The 13,500-nt window shown below is 52.5% G+C and overlaps 1 protein-coding gene and 1 long non-coding RNA gene across 8 annotated transcripts in view; one reads left to right on the top strand and one right to left on the bottom strand.

The window, feature by feature from the left end:
• Positions 1-8,355, top strand: part of FAM3D (FAM3 metabolism regulating signaling molecule D) — a 36,998-nt gene extending 28,643 nt beyond the window's left edge. For all 3 annotated transcript variants that reach the window (XM_041762242.1, XM_041762240.1, XM_041762241.1), the window contains exons 7-10: positions 195-245; positions 4,769-4,853; positions 5,536-5,662; positions 7,978-8,355. In XM_041762242.1, the coding sequence (XP_041618176.1) occupies positions 195-245; positions 4,769-4,853; positions 5,536-5,662; positions 7,978-8,067 (353 nt within the window). In that variant the 3' untranslated portion in view covers positions 8,068-8,355. The remainder of the gene's footprint in view (positions 1-194; positions 246-4,768; positions 4,854-5,535; positions 5,663-7,977) is intronic.
• LOC121495014 overlaps positions 5,629-13,500 on the bottom strand; it is a 36,971-nt gene continuing 29,099 nt past the window's right edge. For 2 of the 5 annotated variants that reach the window (XR_005988950.1, XR_005988949.1), the window contains exons 4-5: positions 10,697-13,463; positions 8,497-9,878 (exon numbers count right to left, since the gene is read on the bottom strand). This is a non-coding gene — a long non-coding RNA (uncharacterized LOC121495014). Of the gene's footprint in view, positions 6,926-8,496; positions 9,879-10,696; positions 13,464-13,500 lie in introns of those variants that run through there. The other 3 variants (XR_005988953.1, XR_005988952.1, XR_005988951.1) reach the window with 3 other exon arrangements.

The raw sequence follows: 13,500 nt of genomic DNA, 5'->3' as shown, positions 1-13,500 counted from the left end.
ATTGTGTTCTCATGCCTCTCAGATCAGCCCAAAACTTATTGGGCCCCAACTTAGTCCTGCATGCTTTCTATAGGACCTGACTTTACTCCCATTATTATTCTATTTTTAAGTCTTAGACTAAAGACTAGCTATTTTCTGTAAAATGATAGGATGACCTGTTTCAGGAAATCATGGTTTTGCTCTCTTATCTCCAGGAACCACAGGAATGGTGCTGACACAGAAGTATTTTGACATGTACTCTGGAGGTAAGCACTTCTGTTGGCACTGAGGTCACAGGGTGGCTGAGCTCCTTCCTGTGGCAAGAGAGCCAGTGGGGTGCTGGGGATGCTCAGCTCCAGTCTCCACAGGAGACAACCAGAAAGAAGCATGGTGGGGGTGAAAGACCATCCTGCTGTTTCTGAAACTCCTTCCTATTGTAGTTGGGCTCTCCTGGGCGCAGATCCTGAGACAAGGAGTCAAGTGCAACGGTTTACTTGGATAAGGTGATCTCAGGGAATGCCAGTGGGAAGTAAGACAGGGAGAGAAAGACAACCAGAGCAGTGTGTTATCAGGCTGAACACTGCGAGCAACTGGAACTCAGAAGCCAGTGTCAAATATGTGCCCCAGCGAGACCTCAGAGGGGCAAGGGGGCTGGGGCACTTCCCACACTTCTGGCCCTGCCCCAGGGCACACAGGAGGATCTGGAGGTCAGAGAAGATCTCCAGGCAAAGAAATAGCAGTGCTGGCAGTTGGCGGCCAAGCAGCAGGTGTGCACTCAAGTGCCAAAGACAAGGACACACGGCCCAGTTTGCTTTGCTAGGTAAAGGGTATTTTTATTTTTAAAGATATTATTTACTTATTCAGGAGAAACACAGAGAGGCAGAAACATAGAGGGAGAAGCAGGCTGCCTACGGGGAGCCTGATGCGGGACTTGGTCCCAGGACCCCAGGATCACACCCTGAGCCGAAGGCAGACGCTCAACCCCTGAGCCACCCAGGCGTCCCAAAGGTATTTTATTTTAAGGCCACAGAGGTCTCTATCGGGCCCAAGGACAAGGCCTCCCAAGGCCCAGGAAGGATAGCTCTGAGGCTCCCAGCTCTCTGTGTCTTTCTGCAGACTTCTTTTCTTCTCTCGCAGCATAGACACACTTTCTGAGCTCCTCTGTGCAGGTAGCCACCCCACTGTCCTCCCTGCCCTTAGCCTGGGGACAGGACGCTGTCCTGCCGGGGCTGGAAGCTCCTGCCAGCAACTTCCTCACCCACAGGCTGCCTGGCAAAGCCATGATGGGGATGGGACTCTCACCCTGACATCTTCCAAAACGTGCTAGAATCAGTCCCAAGCCCAGCTGGCAACCCTCCTCCTTCCCACTGACCCAGGAACCTCATCAAGGAGTGAAAAAGCATCTGGGCAGCCCCTCACAGACCTACAGAAGTCGTGGTCCTGCAAGGACTGGTTTCCATCAGGACAGATGAACTGAGCCCACTTTCCAGATCCCAGCTCAGCTCACTTTGCCTCCCGTGCCCAGCAGCCACAGCTGGGGACGTGCCGAAGGTGATCTGCAGCAGCACCCTTAGAGACAGGTGCCCGGGCCCGGGCCCAGGGCTTCAGATGGTCTCGTGGGTCCCCTGGTGGCCATCTTCCAGCTGAGTCCCCACCTCCCAGGGAGCGTCTGAGGGTCTGCAGGGCTAGAGAATGTGCCCACCAGAAGCCTGCATCATGCAGACTTCATGCAGGTGTGCCCTGCTAGGACAGAAGCTGCAGACACATACCCCTAGGACTGAGGGGTGGCCAGGGCAGGGCAGTGGCTGGAGGGGAGGGAGGGGAGGACAGAGCTTGGACGGACAGACTGGGGGTGTCTACATGCAGGCATGCGAGGCCCCTCCTGGTGAGGAGAAGGTGGGGCAGGCTAGGGGCCGAGGGCTCTGTCCAGGACCTTGAATGGGTTTGGGGTGGCCCAGGGCCAGGTTTATGGACAAAGGAACTTCAGGCTGAAGCAGGTGACCCCTTTTGAGTTTCAGCTTTGCCGTCTGTAAAATAGAGGTAAACTACAGTGTCTACTTCATGAGACTGATGTAGGGGATTGAGTGGGAACTGGCAGCCAGTGGGAGGGGCCCCGCTGGCCTGGGGAGGGACCCAGGGGTCCATTCAGTGCTCATTACATACAGTGTTCTCCTTAATGCCCATCTCCCAGTTATGCCATCCACCCTCCCTTCCAGCAACCCTGTTTGTTTCCTAGGATTAAGAGTCTCTATGGTTTGTCTCCCTTTCTGATTTCATCTTGTTTCATTTTTCCCTCCCCCTGTGATCCTCTGTTTTCTTTCTAAAATTCCACATACGACTGAAATCATATAATTGTCTTTCTCACATTGACTTATTTTGCTTAGCCTGATATCCTCTAGTTCCATCCACATCGTTGCAAATGGCAGGACTTCATTCTCTTTGATGGCTGAGTAATATCCGATTGTGTGTATATACACCACATCTTTATCTGTCGGTGGACATCTGGGCTCTTTCCATAGTTTGGCTGTTATGGACATTGCTGCCATAAACACTGGGGGGGTGTGCCCCTTCGGATCACTATGTTTGTATCCTTTTGGTAAACACCTAGAAGTGCAACTGCTGGGTCATAGAGTAGCTAGCTCTATTTTCAACTTTTTGAGGAACCACCATGTTTTCCAGCATGGCTGCACCAGCTTCCATTCCCACCAACCATGTGAGAGGGTTCTTCTTTCTGAGCATCCTCACTAACCTTTGCCCTTTCCTGACTTGTTCATTTTAGCCATTCTGACTGGTGTGAGGTGGTACCTCACTGCGGTTTTGATTTGTGCTTCCCTGATGCTGAGTGATGTTGTGCACTTTTTCATGTGTCTGTTGGCCATTTGTATGTCTTCTTTGGGAAAATGCCTATTTATGTCTCCTGTCCATTTCTTGACTGTATCATTTATTCTTTGAGTGTTGAGTTTGATGAGTTCTTTATGGACGTTGGCTACTAGCCTTTTATCTGATATTTGCAAATACCTTCTCCCATTCTGTAGGTTGTCAAAAAGGGTAAAAAATAATTTAAAGGAAACTACATTTTATATTACTCTATTGTGAACATGGATGTAACCGTGGCTGATGGGAACCCAGAAACAGAAGTAGTTGAGGACAAGTAGCTCCTTCCCACAAGAGACAAAGGAAGACTATGACTTCTTAAAGTGGGACGATAATTAACAGAAGGCACACTTCATTTTTTTCTAAACATTACTGTCCATCCCAGACAAGAACAGATCTTGGTTTCTAGAACTAATGGCTCCAACCAATTTTCAGAGTTCCCTATTTGCCTCAAGAGTTCAAAGGCTAGGGCACCTGGGTGGCTCAGCAGGTTAAGCATCTGCCTTTGGCTCAGGTCATGATGCCAGGGTCCTGGGATTGAGCCCCACATGGGCTCCCTGAGCAGCAGGGAGTCTGCTTCTCCCTCTGCCCCTCCCCTCCCAACTTGTGCTTACTCTCCTCTCTCACACTCTCTTTCTCAAATAAATAAAATCTTTTTAAAAAGGAGATCAAGGGCCATTGTACTAACAGAGCCACTGTGGTCATTGACTGCAGGCCTCTGTGTTACTGAGCTGGTTGGCAGCTGGCCCTTGCTGTCAGGATTTGATTCTTCCCCTAGGTCCCAGGGATCCCTGGGGATTACTACTTCAAGGGTGTGGGCCATACAGGACCCTGCGCTTAGAGTAAACTCAGGTTTGGTCCAATGCTCTGCCTTCTCAGTCTTGAAATGCTTAATAATTTTTTAACAAAAGGCTCCACATTTTGCAATTTATTTTGCAATGGATCCAAAAATTTATGTCACCAATCCTGCTAATAATTGCAATTCCATTATAGTGTACTTTCCGTATGCCCAGAGTCATTGTCACAATTTGCTCTTTACAAAAATGCTGTGGGCAGGGCTACAAATCATCCTCATTTGACAGATGTCACCCCTACTTTTCCCACTAGGCCAGTCTTGCCCATACTTCCTCAACTATTCAAGAGCCTCCTGTACCAGCTACACCACATCCAGAGTATCATCTGAATTATTAGTATTTTCCTTTGAATTGGCTCCTTTTTTTAATCTAAATATATGTTAAAAGGAAATTATATCACTGCCCTAAGTTACGAGTTTTTTTGCAAGAAAGGTGACCATAAAAATAAGCACAATGGAAACAAATCCATATCCTTGAAGTGAGCTGGGTGCCGATGCCCCCCGCCCCAGGTGCTGCACCTAGGCCTGCTCTCTGTTAAATGCAGAGATTTCGCAAGTGCAGGGAGATATTAAAGATGCAAAGGGAGGCTTGTTCCTTGGCATAAACTGGAGAATTGTAGGACACTGATGTTCTCTCTCAGTGACCTGAGTTGCTTGTGGTCCAGTGAGTATATCCTATAAAGACAGCATAGACAAGTTAGGTTCTTAACTAGCGTAGCGGGAGGTCAGAAGGGGTGTGCAAAGAGCCCAGAGTCCCTGAGAGATGCCTGTGCTCCATACCTTGGGTCCCCAAGGGCCCTTAGAACAATGTCTCTCACTCCTGGCTGCACATCAGAACTGCCTGTGGAACTTTTGAATTCCAGTGTCCACCCTTGACCATCCGAATGAGGGTCCACTTGCTCTGTGCACTTTGCTCTCCCCTGGACAAAGGCTGCAGGGAGCTCCACCCAGGATGTCCCCTCCTGCTGACCCCAGCCACTCCTGGATCATCAGGGCAGTAGCAGAAAATGAGAATGACCAGCTGTCATTTCCCTTAAATGACAGCTTTCCTTCCTCCCTCAGATATTAAGCTCCTGGTGAAATTCCTTAAAGAAATTCCAGAGGGTGCACTGGTGCTTGTGGCCTCCTATGATGACCCAGGAACCAAGTAAGTGGGAACCTCCACGTGCCAGGCCATGGGTTGAAGGGAACCAAATGCTTCCAAGCCCTATCAGTGCCTTTCCCCGCTCTCCTGCTGGCTTGATCTTCCAGCAGCTTCTCCTAGGGAAACAACCAGACAAGTAAACAAAGACAGGGGTTCTAGAGCCTCAACACAGCCTCGGTTACAACATTGGAAAACTGGACACTCTGTCCCTGTCCAATAAAGGCCAACTAGTTTCAGAAATTGACACATGTTGATAGGACATATATGTACATAAAAGAGGATATACTGCATCAAAAATGATGATTCAGAAAATGGTTTAAGGAATGAAAGAATGCCCACCCTTTAGTATTAAGTGAAAAATGACACAGATTATCAAAGCATTGGGAGGATCCCCCAGTGCGTGGGGGGAAAAGACCCTAAGGAAACACAGTAAAATCTTACAATGATTATGTCAAGTGAGTGAGACTGTAATTTTCAGTTTCTCTGTGATGTTCCATATTTTCCAAAGAAACGTGCATTTGTAAACAGAAGCAAAACCACTCGGCCCTTTCCTCCTGGACACAATTATGCACAGCACAGCTGCTGCACCCAGCAGATCGTAGGGCAGAGGGGAGGCCAGGTACTTGAGAACCTCACCTTCCTCCCCCCCACCCCCCACCTCATGGTCCTCTCTGGTCCTCTGCAGAATGAATGATGAGACCAGGAAGCTCCTCTCCAGCTTGGGCAGTTCCTATGCAAAGCAGCTGGGCTTCAGAGATAGCTGGGTCTTCTTAGGAGCCAAAAACCTCAAGGATAAAAGCCCGTTTGAGCAGGTAGGTCCCTGGCGGCCTCCCCATCCCAGGGAAGCAGGTGGAGGTAAGGTGCCAGGGATGGTGACTTGGGAGGGACAGTGTGGGAACCCCAGAGGTCATGGTGGCCTGATTGGCTAATCCCCTAGCAGGAAGTAGCCTTCACCATTTTGCAAGGAGCTGGGTCATATATAAATGGATGAGTAACAGAAAGGAGAAGGAAAAGGAGAAAAGAAGGATGAGGGAAGTGAGGAATGGGGGAAATGAGAGAGGGAATGTAGAGATGAAGCCTGTGTGAGGGGCAGAGAGGGGCACCCAGAGCAGGGGTTGGGGGAGGGGGTTGTCTGGCTTGTAGTCCCAGTGGAAACCTAAGCCAAGCCCCTTCTCCCCACCCCCTTCCCTGGCCTCAAGCTCCCCACCAGGGGGGAGAGGTTTGGACCAAGAGTGCTGTCCCCTTCTAAGCTCCCAGTGGAGAGGATAAACTTGCATCAAGAGGAAGACAGGAGAGTGCGCCTGAGTATGTGGAAGGAGTCAGGAGTGGCCCATGACATGCAGCTCCACACTCACAACCCAGGGGTGGCCCCAAGCAGAGTCTCAGAGGAGGAAAGGGGAATCCGTGAAGGGTTGGGAGCCTCCGAGGAAGTTCTGCACTTTTTTTCCTGTCCCTCATCTGTTGATCCACAGCTGGAGCAATTCCCAAATGTGGGAGAACTAGCCAGGTCCTGCAGGGCATGAGCTAGTCCGTTGTCTGGTGGTGAGACTATTCAGCGCTGCCCAGATCCCAAGGCAGGCAGCTAAGAGTCGACTCAAACGTAAAGGACTACAAAGGACTACGAGGAGAGTCCGCTCCATCCTGAAGGCAATGGGGAGCCGTGGAGGGCTTAGGCGGGAAAGCCACGAGGGCGCATTGATTATGTAGGAAACACAAGCGTTCAGCAAGCACTTGGTCTGCGCAGGCTCGGCTGCGGTTAATTCCCGCAGTGAAGTAGGTAGGGTCATCCTCCACCTCCCAGTCCAGGACGCAGAGCTCCAGAGAGGTGTTGGCCAGCGGCTTGGGTCCGATGCGCAGGTGGCTCTGGGCCATGAGCCTGCCTCCAGAGATGCCCGTCCTGACGCTCGCAGCACAGCCTCCCCGGCTAAGCAGGGAGGGGCCCAGGCCGTAGGCACAGCGGCCTGCGGGGGGCCGGGGGACAGCGTCAGACACTGGACTCCAGGTGAGGGGACCGCAGCGGGCTGCAAGGGCGGCCTCGTCTGGAAAATGCTGGTCTGGTTTGCACGTGTGCGTTTCTGAGAGAATGAATTCAGGGTGTTAGAAATCAGTGTTTATAGCCCCTGGGGAATGAACACGGGCGGCGGGGCGCAGACCCATCATCCAGAATGAACTGGAGACCATGATGTGACGGAAACCATTGGGTCCTTTGTTTCCCACACATGGGGCTCGAGGATTTGGAGAAGGCGCATCAAGAATTCCTTTTTTTTTCCTGAGGGTTAGCCACAATTATTCCCCTGGTAGATTTTGCTGTTTATACTTTTTTTTCCTCCATAAATGAAACCTAGGCATTGGAAACACAATCTTAACTGATTTTATTCTCTGTATTATTAACCTTACACAGTGGTTCTGCCACTAGGGTTACTTTGGCCCTCTAGGCCTCAGGTTTCCCATCTGTAGAATGGGGTGACAATGGTATGCCCTTCCTCGGGCTGCTCTAAGGGGAAAATGCCCAAGGCACTTTGCACCTGGCATAGAGCGAGTGTTCATGAATTGCTAGCAAGCTCCTCTTCATTGTTGTGGGTGGTGTTTGGGGGTGTCCTAAAGAGGCTGGTGCAGAATTTGACAGAGGAGCTAACACTCTGCAAGCCTGCCCCACACACACACACTTGATACCCCACCCCCCAGGGCATGACAGGCAAGGACTGAGCCCTGATCTCCTCTGTAAAACCCTGGGCAGTTGCTATTCCTCTGTGCCTCGTTCCCCCACCCGTGAAACGGGCTGGTCCTGTCCAACACCACCGCCTCCCCATGGGGCCAAAACCAGGGTGATATGAGTAAAGGCGTGAGGTTTTTTTTTTTTTTTTAAGATTTTATTTATTTATTCATGAAAGACAGAGAGAGAGAGGCAGAGACACAGGCAGAGAGAGAGAAGCAGGCCCCATGCCCGACGTGGGACTCGATCTTGGGACTCCAGGACCGCACCCTGGGCCAAAGGCAGGCGCTAAACCGCTGAGCCACCCGGGGATCCCCAAGGCGTGAGGTTTTAAAAGCACAGTGAAAACTCAGGTGTGAGTCCTGAACAGCCTGCCCCATGGTCCGCGTCATTCCCTGTCTCCTCTCTCTCTAGTTCTTAAAGAACAACCCAGGCACCAACAAATACGACGGCTGGCCGGAGCTGCTGGAGCTGGAGGGCTGTGTTCCCCGGAAGGTATTTTAGGGCGCCGGCGCTCTTCTGGGCCGGGACCCAAGAAGCTCCTGGCTGGCCTCGGGTGGGAGCCAAGGGCCTACGAAAGTGCCGGGGGCCCCCACTGAGCACCTCGCCTCTTCGGATCCAACCCCCTCCCGCGGGCTGAGGTGGCCCACCCCAGGGCCAGCCCTCGGGGTCCTGGAGGCGCCCCCGCAGGAAGAACGGGGTGCTTTCCCTCAAGACGGCTGGCGGGCCTTCCCAAGGAAGGACGGACTGCCCTCGCCTGCGGCGCACAATTAAATTTTATTTTTGCTGATTTTGAATGAACTTTCTGACCTGCAGCGTTTCTCCCTGGGATCGAACTGGCCCGGGCCGGGTTTGCCTCCAGCCTGCAAGCTGGGGACCGGTCGGTGACAGCTTCGGGCACCAGGTCAGAGGCTGGGGGAGAGGCTGAATCCACAGGGATTGTGCTGAAGGGCGAGGGAATCCTTTGCTCCCGCCGAAGGTGCGAGACCCCGGGGAGCAGAGAAAGCCAGGGGCCGGGGCAGGCGGGGAGCTCGGCCTTCCCTGAGCGCTGGAGGATTCCAGAGTGGGGGCCCTCCGAGGAAGGCTGGGAGGAATAGGCCGGCTTCAGGGAGCACCCCAGGAGCAGCCCTGAGGTTTCTTCAGGAAGCGATGCTGGAAAACGCCAATGGGAGTGGGGAAGGCAGGCAGGAGGGGCTGTGTTGTCGGCTCGCCTGGGGCCCTGGGGAGGGGAGCTTCGATCCCACGGGGAGCCCTGGGACCCGGAGCAGAAGGGCTCTCAGCCAGGGCCATTGCTGGGGGCTGGGGGCTGCTAGCGGGGGCCTGACGTGAACTGAGCGCTTCTGGTCTGCCCCACAGAGGAAAGGGTGCCCCCCCCATGGCTTCACGGTGAGTCCTTGGCCAAGCGATGTTGACACCGCCACTGGGGCCCACGGAGGTGGTAAGGCCCGAGGGATACGGTACAAACACCCTGCCTGAGGTCTCTGAGAAGGGCCAAGGGTGGGGCGCCTAGACCAAGTCCTGGGAGGGGGACATGGGCACCAAAAATACTGGTACCCGGGCTCCCAGAGTGTGGACCAGGGCAACTGCAGAACTCACGTCCTGAGCAGTGGATGGGCAGACGCTCAAGTCCCAGGCACCCCAGTGGTGTGGGGTGCTGGGGACAGGCAGGGCTTCAAATGTGCCAAGCGGGCCTGGGGTACAGAGGAGGACAAGAGTGTGGGACCCTTCAGCCAGGGGCCGTGTGGGCTGGGACTTGGGCTACGGTTGCTGTTGTTGAGATCAGTGTTCAAAGCCTGATGGGACAACTTTGAGCAGGTTGGGCAGAGGGAGGGCACCCAGCCAGCCACCGCACTCCATTACCCCATTTTCCCACTGCAGATCACGGTCAAGGACTAAAGAGGGAGTTTGCTGGCAGCTCCCACTAACTCTTATACAGACACTCAGGGGTGTGTGTGTGTGTGTGTGTGTGTGTGTGTGTGTGTGTGTGTAGAATGCCTGGCAGCTACGTAAGCAAATGAATTTGTTCCATTCCTGCCATTTTGTTCCAAGCGGCAGGGTCTCCTGTTCACATCTGACACTCAGTGCTAGAAAGGGCTGCCACTGAACCCGGTCACCCTTCCTTCCCACGACCCGACCCAGGAGTGAATGGGGGGTTTCTGCAGGCCAAAGAGCCACTCCTTTCTCTTAGCTGACTCACCTCCCGTCCTAACCTATTACAGGCAGTGTGGCCAGATGGAAAGCCCGGCCTGGGTCTGAGCACTGGTTCTCCACTTGCTCGCTGGGTGAGCAGATGTCACCTCACTGAGCCATAGTTCCTGTTGAGAAATGGGGGATTAAATCAGTCTCTCAGGGGTTCATGGGCATTAAATATGATAAAATATCCCCATCACCAAAAGTTGTCAAAGAAGAGGGGGAGAAATTATATAATGTTTGGGAAAATGTCTGGCCAGAGACCCACTCTGGGAATGAAGGTAGCAGGAAATTTCCATTACGACCCATAAACACCTTCATATTTTTACAACAAGCAAGAATACCTTATAAAATTAGAAGAACCAATAAGGACTTCTGAAGTGAGCTTATGGCCAGAGTGGGGCTAAGCAGAGCTCTTGGCAGCAGGCCACGATTTTAAAAGGACGTGGGGTGGCCAGCTGGTTATAAGAGAAGACTCGTGGTACTTTTCCAGAAGCTGTCTTGCATAGCACTTTAAAGACTATTGAGGCAATGTCACCCGTCTGGATCAGAGAACTGGGGAAAGGGTCCCCTGGGATGGGGGAGCTTGGAAAGGTGCCATGGAGGAACGGCTCGTGCCCACCCGTGTCCTCTCTCCCAGTTTTCTCTTTGGAGAACTGCCCTCAGGCTACTCGTTTTTAGCTCCCAGAAGCAAAAAAGAGAGGCCAGGAAGAGCCAGGAGTTTCCACTGGGGCAGGGTGGGCTGCCTGGCTGGGAACATGAAGACCGGGGACCCCCTGTCTTGGGGCAGGACAAGGATGGTGCGATTGACATTCCCCAGGACTCTTCCATGGAGTCCAGCTGAGAGTTCGCCTGAACAGGTCACTTAGCTTGGTTGTTTTCCCTTCCCTATCCTGTTCCCCAACCTGTGTCCTTAAGAAATCACTTGCATGAGAATACTCACCCCAAATTCGGCTTCCAGGGGGACCCATCATAAAAGAGTTCCACCCAGCTGGCCATAGTCACTTTCTGAGTCTGGGCTAGGAGACAAAACCGCCTGGTGTGCATGAATTGTCATGAAGAGTCTGATCCCCGTGAGGAAAGGCTCCAAGTCTTGCTGACTCCCACCTCCCCTCCTCAACCAGGGGCGGGTCTCAGTTGGCACATCCTCCAGATGGTGGAAAGGAGCCCAAATGACCATCCTACTATACCACCAAAACCCACCAAGGAGATGGCCTTCTCGAGCCAGCCCTTTCTAGGTCCCTCTCCCTGGGTGGGCATCACAAAGTGGCAAATACCTGTCAGGTTCTCTCAACACGATTGTCAGGGCACTGTGGCCACTATAGAGACCCTGGTTGGCTCAGGATTGGGCAAGACAGAGTCCAAAAAAATGGCTGTAGAGAGTTGGGTCTGCAGGCCCTGCATGAGACTGTCTGACTCTGTCATTACTCACCCACTATGCATCGAAAACTGGGTAGGCAGTGAGGATGCCACGGGGAAGGACACCAGACACAGTCCCTGCTCACAGTCCAGGGGCGGCCCAGATCAAGAGACACGTGACTTGATAAGGGCTATGTTGGGGGGAAAACTGCAGATCTGGGAAGGCATCCTGGAGGAAGCAGCATCCACACTGAGCCAGGGCTGAGTGGGCAGGGGTGACAGCCATAAGGGCCCTGTGGGCTGGGTGAAGAGGCTTGAACTTTGTCCAGAGGCTGTGAGGAGACATTGAGAGATTGAAGTTGGGGAAAGACATGATAAGATGAGCAGTTTTTGGAAATTCCTCTTGGCTGCTGTGTGGAGAAAGGGAGGCTAGTGAGCAGGCTGCTGCATCAGCCAGAGTGGTGGCCTGGACCGGGAAATGGCCTGGGACGGAGCAAAGAGGACCAGTCCCAAGGATATTCAGGAAGTAAAACGGACAAGACTCGAGAACGGGTTTTTCTCATCATCAGGGTGGACAGGCCTTACAGACTCTCTGCAAGCTACTCATGGGCTTCAAAATGGGGGGCTCCTATTTCCCTAGCCTCTTCCCCCCAGCACACTGCTCCTCTCTCCTGGGACTGAAGATGGAGAGGGCCCAGGGTCCTTCCCTCAGCCACTGCAGGGCTTCCCAGCAGCTGTAATTCTGGTCTTCACCAGTAGGTGACAGCCCAAGACGGAAAGGTAGCAGGGTTACCCCGGCCACCCAGTTTGGCGAAAGGTGCTGTGCTTAATGGACAAGATGCTTGGGACTTACCAATGGGCAGTGGGTTTACTATCACGTTATTAAGAGCATCGTAACTGCAGCACCTAACTCCTAGGGGGAGTTGCTGCTGCACACTCTGTGCAGGGGGTTACACGAATTTCATCCTCACAGCCCCATGTGGTGGGGCTCATTGTTACCTCCTTTTACACGTGAGGACAATGAGGCTCAGAGAGGGCAAGGGACTTGCCCAAAGACACACAGCTAAGGAGCTTCAGATTAAGGGTTGGAATCCCAGCCTATCTACCTCAAGACAGAAAACAAGCCCTTCGGAAATACTTGCCCTGAAACTACTCAGAGGCGAACAAGCTTTCCCCTCCTTCCTTTTCTTCCTCCTCCTCCTCCTCCTCTTCCTGAATGCCTCTGAAGACATTTGAAAATTGCTCAGAACCTCTGAGTCAACAGTCTCAAAACTTTCCCCTGTTTTGTAAGCCTTGCTTCCCTCTACAAGACCGTAGGTCAAAAAGCAGCAGGTGTTTATGTCCATTTCACAGGTGGAGAAAGACTATAGGCTGTGCCCCGGCCACACAGTGAGACAAGGCAACGCTGGATCCTGACCCTGCACCACCAACTGTCTTTTCATAAATCACCTGTGCCCGCATCCCAAGCACCTCCTTGGTGCCTGGCCCTGTGCTAGGCTCTGGGGCCACCACCCCCATTCCTACCCGGGGTATGGGGTCTGATTGTTGCATTTCAGACCCACATCCTGCCAGGAGCCGGGCTTCGGACCCTCAGCCAATCAAGGCCTCCATTTAACCAGCCTTTCAGTGCAGCTCATAAGTCATATTTCAGCAAGACTCCAAGCAGGTGGGGAAAAATTAATAAATGGGTAAAATTCCTTTTCTCTCCTCCCATCCCACCAGGATCCAAGCTGGTGGATAATTATGGGATGGCTGCCAAAGGAGTTTGATCTTCAGGGTTGACTTATGGCATTTTTACCACTCTGGCTGACAGCCAACTTAGTCACTGCCCTTTACAATTTTGTGGATGGTCTCCTTACTGCAGGAATTAGAAGCTGTACCCCAGCCCTGGCTGAAACAGGGAGAAATGGGGGGAGGCTGAGGCAAGGGCTGGACCCAGGAGAAGGAGCAAAGGAAGAAGCCACGTTTGTGCTTGCCTGGTGGGGACAGTACTAATATTTGCCATGCAGGGAGCTCCTGCAATGAGCTCGGACTGTGTCAGGCGCTCTATAGACTTAGACTATTTCATTTCATCCCCCATCGTGTACTCACCCACTCCACCAATATTTGTTGAGTGACTGCAGTGTGCCAAGCTCTATTTTAGAACCAGAGGGTAAACTGATGAATGAGACAGACAGGGTCCCAGCCCTTGTGGAGCTGCCATTCAGGTGCAGGAGCTGAACCATAAATGCAGAAATAAAATCATTCCAGTTGCTGATAAATGTTATGAAGAAAAAAATGAACAGAGAGCCTCGGAGGCTACTTTGCATAGAGGGTCAGGGCAGGCTTCTCTGAGGAGGTGATCCTTGAGCCTAATGGATAAAAAGGAAAGAATTGCACAAGATTTAA

The sequence above is a fragment of the Vulpes lagopus genome, chromosome 7, assembly GCF_018345385.1.
Source record: "Vulpes lagopus strain Blue_001 chromosome 7, ASM1834538v1, whole genome shotgun sequence".
Classification (NCBI taxonomy): domain Eukaryota; kingdom Metazoa; phylum Chordata; class Mammalia; order Carnivora; family Canidae; genus Vulpes; species Vulpes lagopus.
Note: the sequence above shows the minus strand (reverse complement) of the source record. Positions and strands in the feature narration are given on the sequence as shown.